The sequence below is a fragment of the Salmo trutta genome, chromosome 14, assembly GCF_901001165.1.
Source record: "Salmo trutta chromosome 14, fSalTru1.1, whole genome shotgun sequence".
Lineage (NCBI taxonomy): Eukaryota > Metazoa > Chordata > Actinopteri > Salmoniformes > Salmonidae > Salmo > Salmo trutta.
This window is the reverse complement of record NC_042970.1, coordinates 49,790,887-49,818,257: the sequence shown is the minus strand read 5'-3', so window position 1 is coordinate 49,818,257 and position 27,371 is coordinate 49,790,887. Positions and strand designations below refer to the sequence as shown.

The window sequence follows — 27,371 nt, the reverse complement described above, 5'->3', positions numbered from 1 at the left end:
TTTGAGTGAAGTAAAAGTGCTCTCTTTCCATACTTTCTTTCAAAACAACTATAAAACAGCTTGATTTTACCTCAATATTTCAAACATTCACACAGTCAATTCCACATATTGCACGGCTGGATTCTCATCCTTGATGTTGACTGGTCCACCAGCATTCCAGACAGGGACACACAAAAACAGCTGTGTTTATGTGTTTATTTGAATATGTCTTAAGTTATGGTAGATATTCCAAATGTCTCAGTGTGATCTAACCGCAGTTTGTTGACATTGAGACCCAAATATTACAATAAATAAACTGTCTAATGATAGTCAATGCCATGCTCTGTACACACCAGAGACACTCTCTACAGTACAAAGAAGACGCTGATGTCAGTCACATTTCCAAAGGATGTCATACACATTTGAGTCATAAGGCCCACACTCAAAGGCACTAATATGAAGACTTTCAGCACCCCTGTGAGATAAATATTACTTTCAGACAGCTTGTGTTCCTCTTAGTCTGACTGTAGAATGGAAAATTGTTGGTGACAATAGAAACTTTGAAAGAAAAAAACAAAGTTTGTTGGTGGTGTCATAAAGTTTGGTCATTTTGAGTTAATGTGCACTATACTGTAGGTGCATTTTACACATACAAAGGCAACAGTTCAATCTCCAGTGGCTCATTGTTACAGTACAAAATAATTTGCCTAGTTTAGTCAACTTCTCCATCTTGAGAAAGTGTCCATTCCCGGTTGTGAGGACGTCTCATCTTAAAGCCACTCTTACCTTTGATATGAAAGATATCTTTATTTAGTTGCTTAGAGTTCACCAGGTTAGTTCTCTCAGTAACAAGCATTATTGTGCTTTGGAGAGTCCCGGGATCCATGTTAAAATTGTCTGTAACAATTATCTTGAGCCCTCTGTCATAGGTTATACAAATGTTGTTATAAGCAACAGCTGCTAAAAGCCATACAAATAGCTGATATCAGCTGTCTGATATTTGACCACTTCAAGCTGCCACGACACAAGCAATAAGCTAGTGGGGACTGGGCATGACTTCATGCTTACAACTGCATTACCTAGTCCTTATGACAGACGGTTCAAACAAAGCCTACTCCTAAGAAAAGTTACTTCATTGAAACTTCAGGTACTCCGGCGTGGAGTAGTTGAACAGCAGGAAGTCCATGTAGTATAGGTTGTACAGCTTCTTCTGGTAGAAGGGGCTGATGCTGTGAAAGAACTGGGCGGCCATGTCTCCCGTAGTCCTGGTGCTCTTGGCTGAGGTGGGGAAGGTCACCTGGCCCTTCACCCCGGCCAGCTGCAGCACGTAGTGGGAGTCCTGCTCCAGCGTCTCGTACTTGCCCACCACATCATAGTGGATGAGGCAGGGGTGGCACAGCGAGTGCACCCGCTCCCAGTGCTCGTTGAAGGGCTCCTCACGCTGCGTGGCCGGGTCAACCAGGTAGTACACAAATTCCTTAAAGGAGACGTCGTCGCCCCGCTCCAGCGCCTCGGCCTGCGGGTCAGTTCGATGCTGGCGGATGATCTTGGTGCCGTAGCGCTTGTGGAAAGCCGTGTTGTAGCTGCGTGTGAACTTGTTGCGGTAGGCGGAGACGAGCCGCTCAAAGGGCTCGCGCACAAACACAAACTTCAGGTAGGAGCGCAGCCGCTGGTTGATCTGGGAGGTGGAGTACTCGGAGAGGGTGCGTAGGTTGCCCGGCACGTGGGCCTCGTTGGCGGGAATGGCAAGGGGGTCGCGGCGGGGGCCAGCGGCACCTGTCAGGACCATGAGAACTCGTTTCCAGTTGGTGCAGGCCACCTTGGGCACGTAGCAGTAGAGCAGGCCATGCTGGTCGTCCACAATGATGTGCTTGAGGTCCTCAGGGATGAGGACGCGGCGCTTGCGCGTGTACGAGCGGCAGGCGTCTTCCAGCAGCTCCCGCCGACCCTGGTGGGTCACCTGCACTGCCGACTGCTCCAGCTACAGGAGAAGAGAGGAGAGGATTCAGTGAGTATTCCAGGTAGTGACATAAAAAAACAGCTTGAATTTGTCTGAAGTTCTGGTAGATGTCTCGTGTTGTTTGATCACAGTTTGTTTTCTTGAGGTGAGTAGAAAGTGAGATGGCCAATGGTTCTGGCTGTTACTGAACACATTGGCATATTTCAACAGGTTAACGCAGGGAGTTTCAACACTCATCAGATTGCAGAATGGGAGACAAGAAACTGGTCTACACAATTCAAATCTATTTAATGAGGCTGAACACAAGGCTGAACAATCTACGAAGGGTTTTGGCCCCACAACAACCCCTAGCCCAAACACACTTCAAGTACATCCAAAATAATTGGATAGGTATAAGCAATGTTGTTGTAGCGCCACCTTGCCCGTATCTTGATTAATCAACAAAAGTATAATAACACCCTTGCCTTTCTCGAACTAACAACTGTCTTAGTAGCACTGGCTTTGCAGATAATTTATTGAGGAGAAATGTTCTTACTATGACATGTGGTTGTCTCACCTACATATCTTACATTTTTTACATTTTACATTTTAGTCATTTAGCAGACGCTCTTATCCAGAGCGACTTACAGTAGTGCATACATTTCATACAATTTCATACATTTTTTTTCTGTGCTGGCCCCCCGTGGGAATCGAACCCACAACCCTGGTGTTGCAAACACCATGCTCTACCAACTGAGCTACAGGGAAGGCTTAAGATTAATGCACTAACTGTAAGTCACTCTGGATAAGAGTGTATGCTAAATGACTAAAATGTCAAATGTAAAAATGAAGGGGAAAGGGGATACCTAGTCAGTTGCACAACTGAATGCATTCAACCAAAATGTGTCTTCTGCATTTAACCCAACCCCTCTGAATCAGAAAGGCTACATGGATGGAATTGTTTTTTACATATTGCTTATACCCATCCAATCCTTTCAGATTTACACAAGTGCCTTATAGGGGCTAGGGGTTGTTTCTGTATGGGGCCTTTTTCAATATGAGAAAAGAACACCCTTTCAAAAGTAAGGCTCGGACCTCCTCAGTCTATTGACATTAGGAAGTTACTTGCAGGGGCAGAAACACTCCTCGCATTCCAACGTCACTTCATAGAATTCATTCTCCACCTTGTCCTTACCCGCACAGAAAATTCATTCTGAAAAGGAGTTAGCTACGTGCTTATGTAATAGTATAAATGTCTGGGAGCCATAATAGGCATAATCTGTCCAAGAATGGAGTTAATCTCCAGAAAATTGAGAGTAGGAGGAGAGGTAGAAAATAAAATGAAAATGTATGCATTAGGGAATCTGCAACCAAGACCAGAGTATGTTCGTGCTGAATGACTCTGAATTACAGCTTCTCTAAATTATCTTATTGTTTGTCAAACTTAAGACTTGATAGTTGAGTTTTGATAGTTGAGTTTTAATGACCCATTTCTCTCCCACGTACACACACACTGTAGCTGGATGTCATAATCATATTTACTGTAAATCTCTCCCATCGACACACCGCCAATACCAACACTACTGGTCAACCAGTTCAACTCCTTCCATTTACTTACTCCTTCCATTTACTCAGCCAAATGCAGAGGCTCTCAGTTTGTCTCTGTGTCTGGTGGCATATGTGGTCCTCTGAGCTGGTTTGAGAAGACACTGTTTACACTGAAAGCTCAAGGACACACTTAAGCAGGCTACAACGATGCCAACTCTGGACCTTCACTCATTGTGTAGCTGGGAAGTTATATCTTTCTATAAAACACTATTTTGTCATGCAGAAGTTATCAAGTAAAACATCAAGTAAAACTATTACTTTATCTTTTGGCGCCAGGTAAGTAATTACTTATCAATGTCATTCATTATCAATAACAGTGTAAAGACTATCTTATATGACAATCTTGAGTGGAATTAGTGGAGCAATGTGTATTTTTATGGTACATACTTTTACCTTGTCGGCTACGACTGACCTCAAGTAGATTCAATGGGTTCCTCATAAACCTAACACGCAAACCACACCGGCCAAGTTGCGTGTGCAAGCGTTGCAAAATACATTTACACATACATATTATTCAATAATTTCCCCCACAGCGCTCACGCGCGTGAACGAGCGTCTGCATAGCCAAGCGCTAAAATATAACTTGTTTCTATTTGACACACATGATGCGCTGCAAGTCCCGCCTCTCCCATCTTCTCATTGATTTTCAGGAGCATAGAACCTCACATGGACGAGCGATTAATCATAGATAACTTACTAAAAACTCTGAGATCATAATTTTGAGGTCATATGAATTAAAAAATGTAATTGACTATTTCAAAGTCATGACCCCCCCGTCCTTGAATTTTCCTAAATAAGTCTATTCAACACACTGTCATTGTTCGAATTTCAATATCACAAACAGAGTTTATGTTAAAAACAGTTTTAGGAGGACATGTCATTGCCCCCCCCCCCTTCCTTCACCAGTTGGCTGCCATCTTACAATGGCTCATCAAAACTATACCTAAACTATATCAAAACTAATTTCACATCTGGGCTTATAATAATAGATGTAGCTTAAATACAAGATTAAATTGATAATAGTCTGATGGGCGACAATATTATCAATTGCCTTGTGAATGAAGAGACTGAAGTGCAGTGCTGGTAATCGACAAAGTGGGGGAACAGAGCTTACCAAAAAACAACTTTTTCAAATTATTTTTCATGCAGGTAAGTCATTTTGATTTCATAACCTAGCGGAAAGAGCATGTTGTAATGTTTCTAAAACACATACATTTGCCAAACAACTTTTTTTTTTAAAAAGGGGGATAAATACATAAACATTGGAATAGTTTCCTGATCTTTCTTATATCTCTCAGATATACTGTAGGACAGACACTTCAGAACAAACTTCCTTTAGATTTTTTGGGGGACTATCTGTTGTTCCCTGTAGTGAATCTGTTATTCAATGCATTTCTATTGCTAATAGCAATAAAGCCAAACTCAATGTTTAATCTAATAATTATTTAAATATTTTTTTTGATAAATTAGACTGGGCTTAGACTCTAGAGGGTTTTAATAGTCAGAGTAGAGAAACACATGATTGACACCGATGAAGTGTGTGTCAGTCATGCTGGTGTTGGCAGTAGAGAGTAGAGAGAGTTACGCCGCTGCTGCAAAACACACTGGTGCTTTATTGTTCATTAGGGGATATGTTTTCTTGGTCTTGGATACACAGAGTGATAGCAATTCAGAACCTTCCCTTTATTCTATGGTTCTTCCCTTCTCTTCTTCTTTCTGGGACACATGTTCAGGTTTAGAGATTGGCACTGGCAGCTCTTTCATCTCTATGTGAACAGACGGATCATTCACCTTTCTGTTCTCTCCTGATCTCAGGGGCTCCTCCACAGTACGTTCATCATCCAAACTCTGTTCTCTCCTGATCTCAGGGGCTCCTCCTCAGCACAATCATCATCCAAACTCTCTCTGCCTTCTTCTGTCGTCTGATCGATAAGGTGTGCTAGACGTGATACCAATTGGCAACATTCCTGTGTCCTCAGAGCGCTTTTCTTGAACAGGGACAGGGACTGTAAAGGTGACAGCATCTGGAATTCCCCTCTGGTAAATGCCCTGATCAGAAAGGTTTAAATTGGTAAGGGTGAGGGAAAGGTCTCCCTGTCGGTAAGCATCTTTGATATTTGACACAGATACCCTGTTCTAAAATCTAGGGCCATAGGTAAAAATGATCTCCTATGACAGACAAAACATTCTTCTGATCTTTTTCCAATAGACCTGTACATCACTGTCAGGAGTAGGGTTGCAAAGGGTCAGAAAGATTCCGGTAAATTTCAGGAAATTCTCCATGGGAAGTTAAGCTCTGGAATTTGGGGAATTTTGCTTAAAATATCCCCAATTCAATAGAATTGCAACCCTCTGCATGCACAGTGCATTCTTCCATCACATGTGCAGAGCACTCTTCCATCACATGTACAGCTGATTCTCAAGATCTTCCACACTAATGAGATGCTGTCACGACTTCCGCCGAAGTTGGTCCCTCTCCTTGTTCGGGCGTTGTTCGGCGGGCAGCGTCACCGACCTTCTAGCCATCGCCGATCCACTTTTCATTTTCCATTGGTTTTGTCTTGTCTTCCATCACACCTGGATCCAATTCCATCAATTACATGTTGTGTATTTAACCCTCTGTTCCCCCCCATGTCCTTGTCCGTAATTGGTTGTTGTAGTGCTTGTGCATGGTATGCTGGTATTTACCGGGTTTTGTTTGACCCATTTATTGTATTGTTCTGTTTACGGTGGTTTATGGTTATTAAACACAACCGTTGTAAATCAGTTTCCGCTCTCCTGCGCCTGACTTCTCTGCCGCCAGTATCGCATTACAGATGCTATTGAGCCCACACTACTACACTGTCTGAGCCAAGGACTACATACTTTCTGGTAAGTTTTGATTACAATACTGGGTGGGGTGAATATATTTTAAATGACATACTAGATTTTTTGTTAACTAGTAAATAGTAGCCTACAGCAAAGTGTGTTTTAAATCATTTCTAACTTGTTAACAATTTCTGCTAGTTAGTTTTTGCTACCATGTGGGTTTTAGCTTGCTTGAGCCTGCTAACTGAGGAGTGTTAATTCACCTGTTCCCATACATGTTTCATTTTAAAACATTTATCTTACAAAGGAGTTGTTTAGTCTGGAATTGTATTTGTCATGGAATTGTATTTGTTTTTTTTAACTCATTGTTTTCTAATCTTTACAGGAAAACACAACAGGCACTATCTGATGTGTGGAGACATTTCACTGCAGCTAATGAAGGAAAAGCTGTGTACATTTGCAAATACTGTGCCAAATCATATGTGAAGAATGCAACAAAGATGCAGAATCATCTGGCCAAGTGCATAAAGTTCCCTCAGCACTCATAACAAGCAACCTCTGACAAAAGTCCCTCTACTTCTTTTCGAGGTGAACATTATGAATCAGAAACCTTATTGATAGCAACAGCTCATGGTCCTCTTGGAATCATACGTTTTTTTTTACTCAGTGGAGGAACGTAGTCACAGAAATGTTGATAAATGTCTTGCTCGAGCTGTGTATGCAACTTGTTCACCTCTGATGCTCACAGGCAATGTGTATTGGAAGAGATTTCTGAATGTTCTTCGCCCAGCATACACCCCTCCAACCAGACATGCTTTATCTACTCATTTGCTGGATGCAGAGTTCAACAGAGTTCAAGTGAAGGTCAAGCAAATCATAGAGAAAGCAGACTGTATTGCAATCATCTCTGATGGGTGGTTGAATGTTCATGGGCAAGGAATAATTAACTACATCATCTCCACCCCTCAACCAGTATTCTACAAGAGCACAGACACAAGGGACAACACACACCGGTCTCTACATTGCAGATGAGCTGAAGGCAGTCATCAATGACCTTGGACCACAGAAGGTATTTGCACTGGTGACAGACAATGCTGTGAACATGAAGGCTGCTTGGTCTAAAGTGGAGGAGTCCTACCCTCACATCACACCCATTGGCTGTGCTGCTCATGGATTGAATCTGCTCCTCAAGGACATCATGGCACTGAAAACAATGAACAGACTCTACAAGACAACCAAGGAAATGGTTAGGTATGTGAAGGGTCATCAAGTTATAGCAGCAATTTACCTCACCAAGCAAAGTGAGAAGAATAAGAGCACCACATTGAAGCGGCCCAGCAACACCCGTTGGGGTGGTGTTGTCATCATGTTTGACAGTCTCCTGGAGGGGAAGGAGTCTCTCCAAGAAATGGCCATATCACAGTCTACCGATATGGACAGCCCCATCAAGAGGATCCTCTTGGATGATGTATTTTGGGAGAGAGTAGTAAGCAGCCTGAAACCTATAGCAGTAGCCATTGCAGAGATTGAGAGAGACAATGCCATCCTGTCTGATGTTCAGACTCTGCTTGCAGATGTAAGAGAAGAAATCCGTACTGCCCTGAAGACTTCTGCCTGAAGCCCATACACGCTGCAGCGTACATGTTGGACCCCAAGTATGCTGGCAAGAGCATCCTGTCTGGTGCAGAGATCAACAAGGCCTATGGTGTCATCACTACCGTGTCTCGCCACCTTGGCCTGGATGAGGACAAGGTTCTTGGCAGTCTGTGAAGTACACTTCTAAGCAAGGGCTTTGGGATGGAGATGCAATATGGCAGTCGTGCCAACATATCTCATCAGCCACCTGGTGGAAGGGACTTTGTAGATCCGAGGCTTTTTCCCCTGTTGCCTCCATCATCCTCCAAAGCCCACCAACATCAGCCGCCTCCGAGCGCAACTGTTCCTTGTTTGGGAACACACACACCAAAGCACGCAACAGGCTGACCAATACAAGGGTTGAAAAATTGGTGGCCATCCGGGCAAATTTTTGGCTTTTTGAGTCTGACAACGAGCCATCCTCAACAAGGTTGTAAAGTGACAGTGAAGATGAGGCCTCAAGAGTCTGATGTTCAGGAGGTGGACATTGAGGAGGTCCAGGGAGAAGACATGGAAGCCTGAGAGGAAGACAACCAAAGCTTTAGTTTTTAGACTATCATTTTACAGATGTATGTTGAAAACGTTTTTGGGAGATGCGATGGATCATTGGGAATCATTCAATATTACCTTTCTTTTGTTGTTCAGTGAAATCATCCCATGTGAAGAGTCAACTCATTTAATTAAAGTTTAATTTGTAACTAAATTGTTGTTTTTTATTTCAATTGGAAGGATTGAATAATTTGCAATTATGTCTACTTATGATAAGGTAAAATGTTTATGTTTCTGTCTCTATATGATATGGTAAATATATCCAATGCTAAAAACATCTACATTTAAATGGTATTAATATTAATTTACATATATTTCCATTATTTCCCATATATTCCTGTTAATTCCCACGGAAAGTGTCTAAACCCTAGTCAGGAGTTTGTTTTTCAGTTGAGCCGTGGCAAGTAAGCTTCACGCTATCTCCAACATGAGCAGATTTTACATTGGGGACCAAAATGACCAGTTCTACATCCTGTAAAATGTTGTTATTGCATATACACTCATAGTAGCCCAGCTGAGGTAATGGTGAGAGAGAGGTCTCAATTCTGGAGTTTAACCCTGTTTTCATAGCCCTCTCCTGGGGTGGAAATCTTGATCAATAGCAACCCAGTGTTTATCTCCCAGGACAAATAAGTTAGCAATTAAAGCTAGATAAATGTCCATGAATAGTTCATGTGTGTTTGACATGACCCGAAATTAATATAGTTGGTTCACAGTTGGTTTAAATATTTTTACCTGCGAGTCATGATCGCGTCTGGTATGGATGAACAAAATCGAAATGCTTGCGATGACGCATGCGGACGTACGTGCATGGCCAGTGTAGTCAGCATATAAGGGTAACTTAAGCATACAAGGTCAACTCTCCATGCATTGTAAAACCTTTGCTTAAGTTACATTTCCAGTATAAAGTAATTACACCCTTTCGTTTTCCAAAACTGAAGTTAGACAAATCAGGATAAAATTTGTTAAAATCTTCTGCCAGTTTTGCTTGCTGCCTGCATAAATTCAAACACTTTCCCTCAAAGTATAGCAAGAGCACAGAGTTCCACTTTGGACAAGCTAAGTGCAAAATAACAAAAAGAAAACGGCAAGCGATTAAAAGTAAATAATGTCTCAAGCAGTTGTTCTGTCTTTTGGCATGAGCCTCAGACTACCCTCCCTGTATGATTTAATTGGCAATAGCCAAGCTAATTTCTCTCACATTCTCTCCAAGTCTTAGTTCTGGAACAGTCCCTACGCAATGTCATACTGTATAATATACTACAACCTGTACATACAAAACACATCCCGGAACTGTGTATGTTTTTTTACATTACAGTTACCCTGGAGTAACGCCCATGTAATGTAAAATGTTGCCATAAAGTTTTAGCGACCCTTGTGTTGATGAAAAGTAATTGCAGAGAGTTTCAGGCCACAGGTTAGCTTTTTGCCTCTGCTGACACCAGAACGTCAAACCATCATAGTGGCACACTCTATAGATGATTGTTTAGAAGTAGAATGACATGAGGTATTTAAGTAGCCTATAAAGTACAACTCTATAGGCTTCTTATTAGGGATTCATATTTTCCCATTTAAATACTGGAGTTTAAATACCGGGATATAATTCCTAATAACAGAGAGAGTCCGGGGAAATACTGCAAAAATACCCACTTGAAGTACCCACTTAAAGTGTTTAAGACCAATATATGTAAGTCGCTCTGGATAAGAGCGTCTGCTAAATGACGTAAATGTAAATATGGTCACTATGCCAGGGTTAAGAGGGGCGCTGCACCGGCTTGGTTGTGCCACTATGTAAAGATTTCAGAGCAAATGAAACTGATATTTTAGTAATGTTATGGTAATTATCTTTGATCGCCAATGCCATTGTTGTGAATTGCAAAACAGGCCATTGATAAATTCTGAGCGTTATCATAGCAGCAGCCAGGCCTTACTGTCTGCTGTGCACTACTTGTTTTCATGCCAAGTTTTTTTTACTGGAGAACCTTTGTATGTGGACACCTTTATTCAATGGCCTTGCTTGCATGAGAATTAAATGTCAGCTTTTCTCAACCAATAAGGTAAACACTCTCACATTATACGGAACTTTCAGCAAGTAAGCAGCAAAGGCTCTGAATATTTAAAAAAATGGCAACTTGAAAAACTCACAGAATATGACCAAAAACAAGTTCAGTGGTCATCAACATTCATGTAGCTATAAATTCATCAGCCAATGATGTGAACGCTACCTGGTGGTGGGCGGGACTTACCTGGTCACTGTCATAGAGCATCTGGAGTGGACTTCTCCCTGACTTTCCCTGGCCGCTGCTCCTCCCACTGCCCTGCGCTGAGGCTGAGAAAACACACACACAGGTACACACATCAAGGTCAGTACAGGCAGATTACCTATAGTACACACTCAAGACCGCTAGCCATCTCTGCTGCATTCTAAATTGGTATCCACACACTCCATGTTATGCCAATGTGGCAAATCATCAGGTATGGCAAGTTATTACTGAACTTTCAATCTAAATGCAAATTTCATGTTTGTTTAATGTTGAGCCCAATGCTTGATAAGCAACCACTCTGACACAGCCTAGTTGAAACTAGGGCAAAACGTTCTTTACATCCGTGCCATAGTTTAGTTAGTGTTAGTGAAAATGTGCAACTTCCTAAAAAAGGGCAAGAGAGATAATCATGAACCGTGTTAAATGTAAAGGTATGAATGTAACCACAACCAGAGACTTTAATATAGCCTAATAGAAAGTCACAAATCCAGTTGAGTCACAGGGAGACCAGAAAGAAAAAAAATATTTTACATACTATACACACCACTACACACCTGAGGGTCATTAAACACTAACAAACAGGTGCACACCCAAACGACATTCCATGCAACACTTACCTACAGGTTGTCATAGAAGCACACAGAGAAGAAAGAGGTTATGTTATGTAAAACCAGGCCTCAAAAAGGACTGTGCATCCATTCAGACTACAGCTGTATCTTTTACTGTAGCTCTCTCCTAATCATACAACGCAGCAACACTACTGAGAACAGCACTCCTTTATGGGAGCAGAGGAGGAGGTGGAAGGAAGTATGAGGGGGGAAAAAGGGTGGAAATGTGCTTGCAATCATAGAAAACCAAGAGAGCAGATGGAGGATAAACAGCGGTAGGAAGCCTCTGGGACTACTTTAGAGTTACTTTAAGAAACATGATGTGGCATTTAGACTGTTGTCGTCGTAGCCTCTGTTTCGTATGCTGTTGCTCATGCGATGTTCTATTAAAAAAAATGGTTGGCGGTGCAAACATGCAATTTACTGTGTTTGAGTTAGATAGTAAAAAATGTCACATTTGTCAGACAGTGTGGGTTGACAAGAAACCACATCGGAATTGAGAGAGACAAAGAGTCACAGACATGGTCTCTCGAGACAGGGGAGGGTTGGTGAGGATGCAGCCAGACAGGGCATGGCTGAGATAATTGTCTGTGTTTCAGTACCATCAAGCACGACTTCAGAAATCCGACATCATAAATGGCATAGGAAACCACCAATTTATTCCTTAATGTTACTGTACAAGAATGGAGCATTCACCTACTGAGAATAATTTGGTTTAAACTTAAATGAATTAACAAGACTTCCAGTAACTAATTAAAAACTAAATAGGACTGAGATTGAATATAAAAGTATGAAAAGGATAAAACAAACTGATGTGTCACTCTGACCAAATGAGTGGAACACACAAACCCACACTAAGGAGGTCAACAGGACCAACTCAGCCACCATACAGTACACCAGTCTGGTGGAAAGATTTAGACTGGAGAGACTACAACTGGTGGCATACAGTCTTCCTATGTACCCAACTGTCCTCTGACCCAACCACCGTAGTTTGGTCTAACATTGTCACATCTACTCCCGCTACGGCACTCAACGTCACCAGTCTACTAACCACCGGTCCTGGCAACCCATCATTACGCTCACCTGGCAACCATCATTACACACACCTGCGCCCCATCATGAGGCACACCTGGACTTTATTACTACCCGATTACTTCCCCTTTATCTAGCACTCCATTGTATCACCCAGTAGGTAGCATTGTTTCCTGTTTTCATGTTTAGACGCTACTCCTGTTTTTGTATTCAGTCCATGTTCGTTCCTATTAAACTCACAGACTGCACCTGCTTTCTGACTCCCTGTGTCTCCATTACAAAAATGTTACATTCTCGTACTAGTCACTACTGTTGGGTTCTGAGAATACGAAATATACTTATTCATGTCACTGAGGAAGAGAGGGTAATGTATAATGGTTTACATTATGTCAGGATATGTTATTGTTAGACATCAGGGATCCTATAGGAGGGATCCTGTGGGAGAAGAGACACAGTCTGGTACCAATCACCATGACAGCCTTGAGTTGGGGAGGAGTGAGCACTTTGGGGTAGAGGTCAGGTCAGATGAAGTGAGGAAGAACAGATATCACAAAGGTTCTGTCTAGCAACAGAGATGCATTGTCTGTTCAGATGTGTAGGAGGAGACTCAGCCTAGGAGAAAGGGTTAAATATCAGTGCTTGTGTGAAAATGTCTTTGTCTAATGCAGCTGTATTGATCCTCTGGGAAGAATAAACTTGGTTTAAGCTTTCATAATGTCAACGTCTAGTTTTGGTTTACATTCGGTTTAGTTGTCAACTAACGTGACTTCAACAACAAATATTACCATGTGATTGGATTGAGGTTAAAAGTTGTGTGAAATAAAGATGAAATTCCCTTACGTTGATGACTTTTTTCAAACCCAATCAGTTCCACGTTAATTCAACATCACAAAAATGTTTTTTTGTTCAAATGACCTGGAAACAATGTTTATTAAACCAGTTTTTGCCCAGCGGGTAGTGCTTGATTAAACCAGTTTGTGCAGTCTACTCACTACACACAAGAGATCCATCAGCACATGACTTCAAGAGGACATCAACATTGAGAAAAGATGTTTATATAGTCATCCCATATGTTTATATATGTTCAGCTCTTTCGGCAAACGCAAGACAGTGTTTATGTTAAGTTTTAGGACATTGCAAACAGCTGAAGCACATACTGTAACCGTGTCATAACATTTTCAGGAAACACTTCTTCTCTGGTGTGTTCTTAGTCCTTGCATCAAGACATTGAAAAAGGTATAGGGCTACATATACACAGATTACATTTTATACAGTCATTCCCAGCTCGTTAGACCTGTCCACCTGCTTTCCGTATACCAGATTTGAATACATTATCCCCTGCTTTAACAACCTCCACTGTTCAAGTCAATATGACTGGTACTAACTCAGCCCTGTTAAGGCTGTAAAAGCACTCAGTCTCTGTCAAGTTCAAAGAGAGAGGGCCTCTTCTGACGTTGATCTGACATGTTTCAACTCCAGAGTAAAGCTATACGGAGGCACTTCTCAAACCTGTCAAAAGGAATAGAGGAGACTTTCTACCTGCGAAGTTACGACCGTCATAAATTTGTATCACTGTATACATTTGTATCACCTGGAATTTCTTATTCCACTTTACAATTGACTGGCATCACAATTTTAAGTGGCATCTGTATGTTGACCCAACGCTAGCCTCGATTTCAGGAGTATGGGAGTATGGTAACGTGAGACTAACCCGATGCAAATGACTATGCATTTCATCCGTTTTAAGAGGTAACTTTAAAAGCTTTGCTATAACTTTCACATATAAGTTATTGAAAGGCAGCTATTGCATGAGTCACTTCCACCTTGACTGGGATGTAATAGCTACTGTGAAAAACGATGAAGAGGTTGTAGTTCATTACAGAGGAGCAATGACAACAGGGTAAGATAGAAATTGTCCTATAACAGTTAAGATTAGCTTGATCTCCCCCTTTAAATAAAGGATGCAACGTGGCTGCATTCTAAGCACTGGGAACCTCCCCAGAGAGGAGAGACATCACACAGAGAAAATATAAATATACATTGTGGTATGTTTATTTATTTTATTTGTATTTAACCTTTATTTAACTAGGCAAGTCAATTAAGATAACATTCTTATTTACAATGATGGCCTACCAAGGCAAAAGGCCTCCTGTGGGGACGAGGGATGGGATAAAAAAAAGAAAAGTAGGACAAAACACACATCACGACAAAAGAGGCACCGCAACATTACAAAAAGAGAGACCAAAGACAACACAACATGGCAGCAACACAACAATGGTAGCAACAAAACAATGGTAGCAACACAACATGACAACAACACAACATGGCAGCAACACAACATGGTAGCAGTACAAACATGGTACAAACATTGTTAGGCACCGACAACAGCATGAAGGGCAAAAAGGTAGAGCCATTCTTCTTACCGAACCCCATGACCTTTGTTTTGGAGGTGTTCAGAACAAGGGTAAGAGCAGAGAAAGCTTTGGCCATGTCAATAAATATAGCAGCAATATTGCATAGAGTCAAGTGCAGTGGTGACATAATTTAGGACCTTTAAGGTTGCAGTGGCACATCCATAACCTGAGTGGAAACCAGATTGCATACCAGAGAGAATACTATAGACATCAATAAAGCAAGTCAGTTGATTATTGACAAGTTTTTCAAACACTTTTGACAAACAGGACAAAATAGAAATAGGCCTATAACAGTTAGGATCAGCTTGATCTCCCCTTTTAAATAAAGTACGCAACGCGCTGCCTAACAAGCTCTGGGAACCTCCCCAGAGAGGAGAGACAGGTTAAAAAGGTCAGAGATAGGCTCGGCGATGATAGGGGCAGCAACCTTAAAGAAGAAAGGATCTAAACCATCAGACCCAGATGTTTTTTTAGGGTCAACTTTTAAGGAGCTCCTTTAGCACATCAGACTCAGTGACCGCCTGAAGGGAGAAGCTGTTTAGCGGGTCAGGGGGAAAAGAGGGAGGGGCATCAGGGTTAGTCGCATTAGAAGGGGTGGGAGATGAGGAAGTGTTGGACGGGCAAGGAGACGTGGCTGAGTCAAATAGGAATCCTGACTTAATGAAGTGGTGATTAATGAGCTCAGCCACAGTAACAACCAGATTATCAACATTAAGTGACATGGGCAGCTGTGAGGAGGATGGTTTATTCTCAACGTATATCACCATTTTCCAGAACTTCTTGGGGTTAGACCCACAGAGAGAAAACTGCTCCTTTAAGTGGAGCGGTTCGAGAACTTCAAGTTCCTCGGTCTCCAAATCATTAAGGACATAAAATGGTCCACTCACACACGTACAGTCATGAAGAAGGCGTGACAGCACCTCTTCCCCCTCAGGAGGTTGAAAAGATTTGGAATGGGCCCTCAAATCCTCAAAAAGTTATATAGCTGCACCATTGAGAGCATTTTGACTGATTGCATCACTGCTTGGTATGGCAACTGCACCGCCCTCGATCACATGGCGCTACAGAGGGTAGTGTATACAGCCCAGTACATCACTGGGGCTGAGCTCCCTGCCATTAAGGACCTCTATATCAGACAGTGTGAAAGGAAATTCTGGAAAATCGTTAAAGACTCCAGCCTCCCAAGTTATAGACTGTTGTCTCGCTTCCGCATGGCAAGCAGTACCAGTGCATCAAGTCTGACACCAACAGGCTCCAGAACAGCTTCTATTCCCAAGTCATACGACTGCTAAATAGATAACAGAATGGCGAAACAGGCTTTCTGACTTGACCCTTGTATTACATTTTTATTTTGGACTGTCTCTGTAGACACTCACAGGACTCTACACACTCACGCACACTGACACTCCAACACACACATAACATGCACACACATTTATACTAACTACACTCACTTGCAATCATCATTTACTCTACTGCTACTCTGTTTATCATATATCCTGATGCCTTACCCCTATACATGCAGGATCTACAGCACCTCTATCACTCCAGTATCCCTGCACAATGTAAATATGGTATTGAAAGTGACCCTGTATATAGCTTCTTACTTTCTCATGTTCTTATTTCTTATTTTTATTTATTTTGTAATTTTGTTCTACCTTATGTTATTTTTAGAGATATATTAATATTGATTACTGCAATGTTGGGTTTAGAGCTTGCAAGAAAGGCAATTCACTATACTTGTGCACATGACATTAAAACTTGAAACCAGGTGCCCCATGTCTGTTAACGACACAACTCAACGTGCTGTGGCTGGATTAACCCAAAAGGCATACATTCTAAAAGAGGGAGGAAAGTGACACCTAACTGCAGTGTGGATTAACTTAAACACACACACCACTGACCTAAGAGGAAAGGCTGGGTGCATCAGGAATCCAGCAGAGTAAGACCGCCACACAATCAAACCTTTCCCTCCAACAAGGATGAGGGAGAGTTAAGAATAGGTGCCTTGTGCGTGCGCACGGGTATACACTCTAGGAGTCCTGATGTAACATGCCAAATAAGATATAGCGTAAAGAATGGCTAAGGAAAAATGTTTTGTTTCTTAGCATTCATGCTATCACATCGAATGGACTGGCTCTGATAGCTTAATCTTGTCCGATCCCAATCCTATCAACCAAATAGCATGCCATCGCAATATTTATAACGTTGTTGAACTCCAAGCTCTATAAATACCCAGTAGGCTAAGCAGCATTAAATCCAATTTGATGATGCTGCTGTGACATGAGTCAGGAGTGAGTGACTTTGTAGAGATACACCGTATAACCAGGAAGCAACGTGTGCAGCAGGGTCAAGGAGGGGAAATGCAATAAACACTCTTGACCTGCAAACCAATATTTAATTTAAGAATTGGTTAAAAATAGGTTACGGTTAGGGTCATGGTTAAGGGTTTAGTTAAGGTTAGGGTTAATTTAAGGGTCAGGGACAGTTTTAGGGTTACGTGACAGCCACTGTGGTCTACAAGGCTGTTTCTGCATTACATGGTAGTTCCACCAAGGATAAAGGCAATTGAATACTACTTTTGTAAGATGAATAGAGTATAGAGGGAAAATGTATGTGTGTGTGGCAAGGAAAAAGGCAAACGGACGATGTGTGTGTCTCTCTCTCCACACCCGTGTGAGACTCGGCAAGTCTGAATGCCTAGCCACTTGTGAACAATGAACACACACACTCTCCATGCCACAGCAAGGCATGCGGGAAATATATACTGTAGACCACTGTAGCTGGGGATAACCTATAAACTATGCACTTCCAGGAGGTAGAGGGAGGGAAAGAGTATGAGAAGCAATAGATGCAACTATACATATTAGAACAAGTCTCTAGGCTTGCCATCTGCAGTCCATCTGTACTTAACCCAACAGCTACTAAGTTGGCAAGTTAGATCTGAATAACTGCATGTTAAAATATAATATTTAAAAAATAACTTGCTAATGTCTTGCTAACCGATGTCTTGCTAATAGAAATTACATGTTAAATGTGTGGAGAAACAACCATTTCCATGCTGAACAATTGACCTTGTATATCCAGTAACTTCTTACTTTCTCGTGTTCTTCTTATTTTTTTTATTTCTCGTGTGTTTTTGTTCTACCTTATGTTATTTTAAGTACTACATTGATATTGATCATTGCATTGTTGGGTTTACAGCTTGCAAGAAAGGCATTTCACTGTACTTGCGCACATGACTGTGAAACTTGAAATTATACTGACCAAAAATATAATCGATCACGCAGGTGAAGAAGCCGGATGTGGAGGTCCTGGGCTGGAGTGGACGTACTGCCAAATTCTCTAAAACGATGTTGGAGGCGGCTTATAGTAGAGAAATTAACATTCAATTATCTGGCAACAGCTCTGGTGGACATTCCTGCAGTCAGCATGCCAATTGCATGCTCCCTCAAAACTTGAGATATCTGTGGTATTGTGTTGTGTGACAAAATTGCACTTTTTAGAGTGGCCTTTTATTGTCCCCAGCACAAGGTGCACCTGTGTAATGATCTGGCTGTTTGATCAGCTTCTTGATATGCCGCACCTGTCAGGTGGATGGATTATCTTGGCAAAGGATAAATGCTCACTAACAGGGATGTAACCAAATTTGTGCACAAAATTTTGAGAAAAACGTTTTTTGTGCGTATGCAACATTTCTGGGATATTTTATTTCAGCTCATGAAACATGGGACCAACACTTACATTGCGTTTATATTTTTGTTCAGTATAGAAGACCATTTAAAGGTTACTTTCTCTACAGACATAGGTTTACCATTTGTGGGCCAATCACAATGACAAAAATAATGTTGATGCTTAAATAATGTTGATGATAAAAAAAGTGTTGCCACTGCCACGGTTGTCAATGGAGCCAACTGGTACAGTAATAGAGAGAGAACGGGTCCCCAAAGGGCAATTTTGTCACTTTGGCCTGGCCCTTGCCTAGCGTGTGCCAAGGTGTGGTGGCATTTTGTGGTGAACAGTGATACAGTACATTGATGTATTTCAAACTGTTTTATAAACACATTACAACTTCCTTATGGAAATTGCCACTGTAAGTCAAGGCAGCACACATTTTAAATACGACCACTCCCAGACCTTTTTTTTTTTTAATTCCTAATTAAATGCCAGGAGTACAGGTAACGTCAGTACTATTTTTGAATATACGAAGCAGGACCTGGCAGAATGTGACTATAGCTACTGTATTCCAGGAACAAGCAGAGATGACACATTGAATCAATGTGCTCTTAGTACCTTAACTTCCTGTTGTTATTATTAGGGCCGGGACGATACCAGTATCTCTATACTTATTAGTATCGTGGCAAGGAAATAAAACATGAAGTGAATGTAACTTATTTAGGAAAACAGCCATAATGTTGGAAACAGACATCATTATGTTGTCTTCCAGAGTCATTTTCATTTATTTTCCAAGCTACAGCACACAATATTTTACAAACAGCAGGTTTTTAAAGGACCAAAATGATCTGCTTTGTGTTTTCATTTTTGCCATGAAAAAAAATGATGCAATACTGGTATTGTCACAGCACTAGTTATTATCATTCTACAACCATGAAAAGTTACACAAAAAATCTACAAATCACTCTATTTGCTATTCTTCTGATGAATTAACATTTATTCGGATTAAAACTAATGAGCGATACGTTCAGGAGTTTCCCATCTAATTACGGAAGATAAATTGTTGTATTTGCATGCATTACCAGCCAGTTGCTGAAGATCTAGGCCGAAGTAAAGCCCAAGAATAGCATGCTCATTGTATATGTTGACTGAGTATTGCTCAGAATAAGATCTGCTAGCTAAGTGACAAAAAATGTAACCCAAGTACAGACTTGTCTACCTAATAGAGCCCCACAGTGGAGGTGTCATAATACCCATAAAACCTAGCGGTCGAACAGGGAAATGGTTCCAATCGTTTTTCCACAATTCATTTTTCCCATGGGGAATTTTAGAAATACTTAAAATAAGGGCTGTGTTTCGTGTCGGCTTACCTTTGCGTGACATTTTGATAACCAGGTAAATCTCAATCGGACAAGATGAGTTTTATCAATATATTTGGCTCTATTTACTCTCCGATTCGAAAATGCTAATTAGCATCAAAGTAGACATTGTGCAAGACCACAAATCCTTGAAAGCTCCTGCACGTCATCTCTAGCTGACACCTTTGCTAACAGGTATTTAGTCAATTCAAAACTTGCACAAAACAGTTCACAGAATTGTAAATTTAATGAAATGTAGCCAATTTATTAATTACTACATTTAGCTAACATTAGATAGTTAATCCAGAGATTCTGACCATTGCTTCTGTTTGGCAGTCTCGTCCAGATCATCATGGCATTTGTAGTTCTTTATGATAGCCACATTAGCAGATAATTAGCATTTCATTTTGGGGGAGTAAATACAGCCGCATACTGTATATTGATAAAAGTCACCTTGTCCTAAAAAGATTTACATGGTTATAAAAACGTCATGCCAAGGTAAGCCTACATGAAACACAGCCCTTATTTTAAGTGTTTCTAAACTCCCCTAGGGAGAAAATGAATGGTGGAAAAACGATTGGAACCATATCCTTGTTTGAACACTTGGTTTTATGGGTATTATGACTCATATCGTGGTACTCTATAAAGGTTTTCATAGCACTCAACCAAAAACCCATTTAATGTGAGCTGACCAAGTCCTATTAGTTTACTTGACTAGACCCCATGCTGATCCTCTCTCTTTCCCACTCTCCCTTTCTGGTACAGTAGCAAGACCTTAGGAGATGCAGAATGTAGAAAGGCCAATGTGTGTTTCTCCTGTCCCTGCCATGAATGCTGCTCTGTGTGGAAATCCCTAGGGGAGCAGGGGCCCCATCCCCTTCCACGGGCTCTCCAGGTCTGCCAAAGAGAGGAGCTTTACTGAGAGAGACACCGCTGTGTGGAGGCCGATCCCCGCTGCTGCTGCAATGTATGTGAAGGATGTTAGTGCACATCCACGGGTGCGTGGGTGGTGGGGGTTATCTCTTTAACGAGAGTGAGAGTCTTAGGAGAGTGCAAGCAGATGTGGGGCAGGTATCTTCTTGGTCTTTCCCCGAGACACAGTATGGATTACAGAACAGGTGGGGGGCTTATATTGTCTATAGGCAAATTTGTGGGGGTAAAAAGAGTACCAAGGCTGCTATAGCAGCAAAGCAGGCTATGGATGACCCTCCTTCCACAAGGAGGGTCATCTTCCAGGCGGTTCTTTGGGTCATCACCAAGGTTTAAGTCTTTAATTGCGTGCCAGGTTGATGACATGGGAACACCTTACATGCTACGCCTGTTATGTGCCGATCAGGAGACAAGTGTTTCGCCTAGTGAGGAGAACAAGCCTCTCAAAGTGCTCAACGGTGATCTGCGAAATTGCTGAGTCAGCATGGGCAGTCTAGGGTGACCTTCAGCACAGATCTAGGAACAGTTTTAACTCCAAAGCTAACATTTAGGTGAAAACTGGGGATAAAACAAGAACACAGGGTTGACAGAGCACATCAAAATTCCACAAAACTAAATGACGGAGAGAATTCCCATTGCCATTTCCAGGAGTCCTCTGTGTGGGAAGATAATCCAATCCTACATAGGGATTTGTGCCATGGTGAGAGCAGCTGGAAGTAATAGAGGCCAATTATGAACAAAACCAGAGTGAGTGAAGAAATCCGTGTTCCTGCATCACACAAACTAATCTAATCCTGGAGCGATTGATCTACATCATTGGAGGATGTTGAGCAGGAGGATGGCTCATAATAATGGCTGGAACGGCACAAATGGAATGGCATCAAACACATGGAAACCATGTGTTTGATACCATTCCACCTATTCCGCTCCAGCCATTACCATGACCCTGTCCTCCCCAATTAAGGTACACCAACCTCGTGTGATCCACATGAATTTGCAACTGGCAGGGGGAAAAGAACAGGTTGGAACAGCAGGGCTGAACTGAACTGACATCAATATCCCAAGATGGCTACAGATCTGACGGCAATCTCAGGCAGAACTAATTTCACTTGGCAACCTGAGAGTACCATCGAGATCTACATGACAGACAGTCAGTCAGTATCTCTTCTGGGACACGCAGTACTAGACTGAAGTCAAACAACAATGACAAACATATGAGAAACTGGAACATTCCCCAGAACAAAGTTCAAGACAGTTTGTGCTCATACTCTTCTAAAAGGTAAGACAATGTACAGATTTGTGGCTAAGGATATTTGTATTAGTCTGGGGTACTGAAATTGTTTTTGACACTCACGTGTTGAGCAGATAAGTATTTTATGACCCCAATGCTCTTGAATCAAGTCCAGGCAAGGCAGGTATGAGGTGGGGACCAACTTCACATTCATACAAAGTTGATAGTTGCCCCAAGCACTGATCTACGCCCAGGTTTCCTTAATCAGCCATAATGATTATGGTTGGGACCAAGATAGGGCAATCAGGCCTCAGATCAGCACTAAATGAGTGAAATCATTGGTTGGAGCCTTGTGTGTCTTCTTTCCCCCTTCCACTTGTAAAACATATATCTGACTTGTACACCACAGAAGCATGCACTGGCTTACAGGGCATATAGAGAGGTTAGTGGTGGAAGGATCCTGGCAGTGTGTCTGTGTTATAGACATAACATTCCATTGAGGTTTAGTGCCACGTATGCTGTCTCACATCTTTTCAAAAGTCGTGTTGTTCCACCAAGGCTTTTGTCGGACCCTCAAGATACACTGGCTTTCGCTGCAAACCACAAAGGGTATATTGGGTTGAATACACGTTGATTTTAGCGTGGCCACCACAAACATTTGATTTGTGTCTCCTGGGTCAGGGGATCAGAGGCTATAGCCAGCATCTGGTGCAGTCTATGTAATTATCTTCCTTGAACTTGAGTGAGGACTGTGCACACAGAAATCCCATTCAGCAAGTGGGAGAAAATGACGCTGCCCTTTTGTAAGTTAAACAATGCTGTGCAGCGTGATATGATACTCTCCCTTTGTTAACATAGTAAGACATTACGTCAGACTGGGGTCTGACAAAACCGACTTAGAAATTGAAATGTTCCCAAAGTCTCATCTGCACGCCCGACTGCAACATTTTGAAGCCTATCCAAATTCATTTGGCAAAGGACACAGATTTTGTTCCCCAGACCTGTGCATTGGTATGAAAGTGTGCTCTTTCATGTAGATCTATTGAATGCTCAGAGGCATTTCCTGTTACAGAAAACCATGCACACATTTGTGCTTATGTCATGCTGAAGACCTACAATAAGATACACCCGTAAAATGCCTTTTGGTTATAAATGTAGTAGTGACAAACCCATATTGATTGACCTTAGCTTGAGCAAAACCTTTCATGGCATTATGCTAGATAGAAAGGGAGTAATTTCAACAACATTTGAAGTTTAGGGACTTTGATTTGATAAACGGAAATAAGTTCTTTCAAAAAATGTCATACGTAGAGCAACATGTACCTACAGAGCTCCGCAAAGGTGACCATTCTGTTCAAAAGTTTTATATAAATCCCAAAATGTTACCTTGTAGGACCACATGGACTTAGTATGGTTGGACATGTCTGAATGAGGGCATTGTACGGGCAAAGAGGGACCAATGTGGGCTACAGGAGAAGGCCGGGTCTCACAGTGAACGGATACACTAACAGCAGCAAACTCTCACCACCTTATTCCACATAGCAAGAGGAAACACTGAACCAATCAGGTGGGTCATTAAAGTTTTCCTCCATTCTGCTCCAAGTCCCAAAGGGAAACGGAGACAGGGTGGGACATGAGGTAAACATTTGTGAAAGCTGTTGTGAGAGTGGGGTGGGGAGACACAATACAACAATAACACACACTTTAAACATATAAGCTCTGTGGTTTACTCACTGACAGCAAGGCAACGGAGATGTGTTTCTATAGTAGTATAGCGTGTGGTGTAGGTCTAGTCAGGCCAACTTGGCCAAGTCTGCAAAATGACAAACGTTCTCACTGAAGTAGAATTTCTGTTAAGTAAATGGGCATATACACTGTGTACAGAACATTAGGAACACCTTTCTAATATTGAGTTGCACCCTCTTTTGACCTCAGAACAGCCTCAATTGGTCAGGGCATGGACTCTACAAGGTGTAGAAAGCATTCCACAGAGATGCTGGCCCATGTTGACTACAATGCTTCCCACAGTTATGTAAAGTTGTCTGGATGTCCTTTGGGTGGTGGACCATTCTTGAAACACACGGGAAACTGTTGAGCTTGAAAACCCCAGCAGCATTGCCGTTCTAAACACACTCAAACCAGTGTGCCTGGAACCTAATACCATACCCCTTTCAAAGTACTTAAATCTTTTGTCTTGTCCATTCACCCTCCGCACACAAACACAATCCATGTCTCAATTGTCTCAAGGCCTTCTTTAACCTGTCTCCTCCCCTTCATCTACACCGATTGAAGTGGATTTAACAAGTGAAATTACATTTACGTAATTTAGGAGAAGAGCAACCTACAGTAGTGAGTGGATGCATTTTTGTACTGGTTCCCTGTGGGAATCAAACCCACAACCCATGCTCTACCAACTGAGCCACATGGGACCAACATCAACGGGGGATCAGTTCGGGAAAAAAATGTATGAAATGTATGCATTCACTACTGTAAGTCGCTCTGGATAAGAGCGTCTGCTAAATGACTAAAATGTAAAAAATGTAAAGGATTATTGATGTTGGTCAGTCTATGTAACAGAAATAGGTGTTCCTAATGTTTTGTACACTGTGTACACCTCTATTGAGCCTTTTAAACCCATTATAATGAAAAGTATGAATAAGTGCTGGCATGGAAGGCTCCAGGCTACTTGGCTATCATCCATGGTTTGGATATGACATGCCCCTGGTATCTATTCACATTGTATTAGATCACAGGAGACATTATTATTATTATTATTATATTATTCATTGTCTAAATACAATGGATTTTTTTTTACTGCTAAAATATGCCATTTAAGAGTTTTAATAGAGATAAATTCAAATGTCACTTGGGAACACATGGGAAAACATGCATATTCCATTCAATGTAGTGAAATAGAACAAATTCATGAATACAGTAAAAGGCTTGTGCAGGATATTTGACTCACCTGGTTTCAGGTTGCTGTGAAAATAGAATATAACCATTATAAAACACCACAAGCACATTGCAAGAACCATCCGATTAACTTTGGGTTTTCTCATCCTGAATCTTTAGGAACGACAAAGCCGACCCAAGTCCTTCTGTGGTTCATGCGAAAAAGGACCGTGCAACGCTCAAGTAACGTTAGGGATTTAGAGATTCGAGTACATTGCTCGGGTACAGATAGAATCGTCTCTTCAAGTCAAATTGCTGGTTGTTACTTGAGCGATTCATCATTTTGATGTGCATCCACGCATATCCTGCGCCGGTGAAAAGTTACAACAGTCCAACCGCAAAAGGAGCGACAGTTACGTGAAGTCAGCAAATAATTAGTTGCAGAACACTTGCCATGCCAGTCGCTCGAGTTCTGATCAAATTTACTGGCCAGGGTAGAAGGTATTTTATTAGAAATTAAAACGGCAATCGACTTCTCTTACGAAGAAGGGGTTTATATGCCCTTCAGCAACCCTTCAGAGCTTAAGATCTTTCCAAATGTTAGCTTTGCTGTTAACTCTTTACTTTCCAGAAACATGTATGGTACGGGTGACGCTTTGGCTACATACACCCCCAAGCGTTGGAACATTTGGGAAATAAATATGATACGTATTCAATGAACTATTCTGGTATCAATGCAATGCTATTGATAATGATATGGTTACAGTGATATTTAGGCTATATAAGGTGTCGGGTCGCGTCAATTCAATCTGGTATTGGAATAAAACGGTTAACACAGTAACTTCTGATTTCTTTGTACTTTAATTAATGCGAACACATTTATGGTAAATATGATGTTCGTATATACGGGCTCGCTGTGTCACCACGCAGGGTAGACAGAGAACTGAGTTACACATCCTTTGCTTTTCATTAAATACTCTGACAGAGATAGTTCCAGCTCACTGCTGGCCTGTCAGAGGGAGGATGAGCGTGGTTTAAACTTACTCATCCTATCGTTGGCGTGCAGGTTGGTCCCAACCTCGAGAAGCCTCCTGTTGCCGGGCGTAGTTATTATCTTTGGCAGTCGATTTATCTTGTGACTGCACAATGCACAGTTCTCTAAAACCCCGACACCCCTCTGCATATACATTTCACCCATATCCTGCCCTTATCTTTTAACAAGCCCTTCCACATCCCTGATTTACAGCATCTGCATTCTTTCCATATGACTCACCATCCCATGAGCCACTTCCTCTAACATATAGCAGTATTCAATTATCTATAGTTTATATACTTATTATTATAGCATCTGTGTTATATTATATAGGTTATGCAAACAAATTGTTATATTATATAGGATATGCACACAAATAGTTGGTCAAACCCTAACAAAGGCCTTTTAGAAATCAAGCAATCTACCAGTAGTGGCTAACTAAACGTTATCAGTAATAAAGTAAGATAATGATGCATTCTAGTATTTAGTATTACATAGTAGCTACATACGCTGTTATAGCGTAATTAGTCTAGGTACAAATTGTTGCATAGCAGCCTACTTATACATCTCTTATACCTTCATCCCTGTGGCTCAGTTGGTAGAGCATGGTGTTTGCAATGCCAGCATGGTGTGTGCAACACCAGGGTTGTGGGTTTGATTCCCCCGGGGGGCCAGTACAAAAAAAATGCATGAAATGAAATGTATGCATTCACTACTGTAAGTCGCTCTGGATAAGAGCGTCTGCTAAATGACTAAAATGTAAAATGTGTATATTTAACCTCTCACCAAAGGCGTGTATATTCAACAATCTACTCGTAGTTACAGCATACATGTATTAGGGACACTTATTCTTAAGTGGACATGCGGTTGTTATAGGGACTGTATAATCTGTTTGCTGATCATATAGTAGTGACCTCAATACCTAGCGACCTCGTCAAGAGGTTTTGACCTCTTGGCAGAGCGGTTAAGGTGTTGGCATGGCAGTTGCTGGATCCGAAATTGCTACATTGGTGTCAGAAGTGGGGCCATTGGAGAGGCGTGTACACATGAGGGACATGGTAAAGAGAAGCGTGGGGACACGCTCTCCCAAAGGAAGAGGGTAATGCAGCGACTTTAACCCAACACCTAGCGACCTTGTCAAGATGTTCGGATCACTTGGCGTAACGATTAACTTGTTGGCATGACAGTCGCTGGACCCGGGTTCGGGTCAGGGCATGCACAGCTAATTAAGAGCTAGTAACATGTCCTGTCCTGCCTTCGCCTCTTGACCCCCCCAGATATTTGGCACCTCCACTTCCCACTGGGTCTCAGGGCAGAAGGTCCTGCTCGGAACCAGTGTGGATTAGGAACCATGCAATTGATCAAACGAGGGAGACGGTGTGAAGCTTGGCAGTTTATGAGGGAGATAATGGTGAG

General features: G+C 41.7%; 1 protein-coding gene across 2 annotated transcripts; it reads right to left on the bottom strand.

Moving 5' to 3' along the window:
• LOC115208322 (carbohydrate sulfotransferase 11) lies at positions 1-25,544 on the bottom strand. 2 transcript variants are annotated; one of them, XM_029776274.1, is made up of 3 exons: positions 24,996-25,544; positions 10,765-10,847; positions 1-1,960 (listed from the first exon to the last, which is right to left on the bottom strand). In XM_029776274.1, the coding sequence occupies exons 1-3, from the start codon at positions 25,087-25,089 to the stop codon at positions 1,112-1,114; spliced, it is 1,026 nt and encodes a 341-aa protein (XP_029632134.1). In that variant the 5' UTR covers positions 25,090-25,544; the 3' UTR covers positions 1-1,111. The 2 variants fall into 2 exon arrangements, with proteins under 2 accessions (XP_029632134.1, XP_029632135.1); XM_029776275.1 differs by lacking the exon at positions 24,996-25,544 and adding an exon at positions 11,400-12,468.
• Between the last annotated feature and the right edge of the window lie 1,827 nt (positions 25,545-27,371).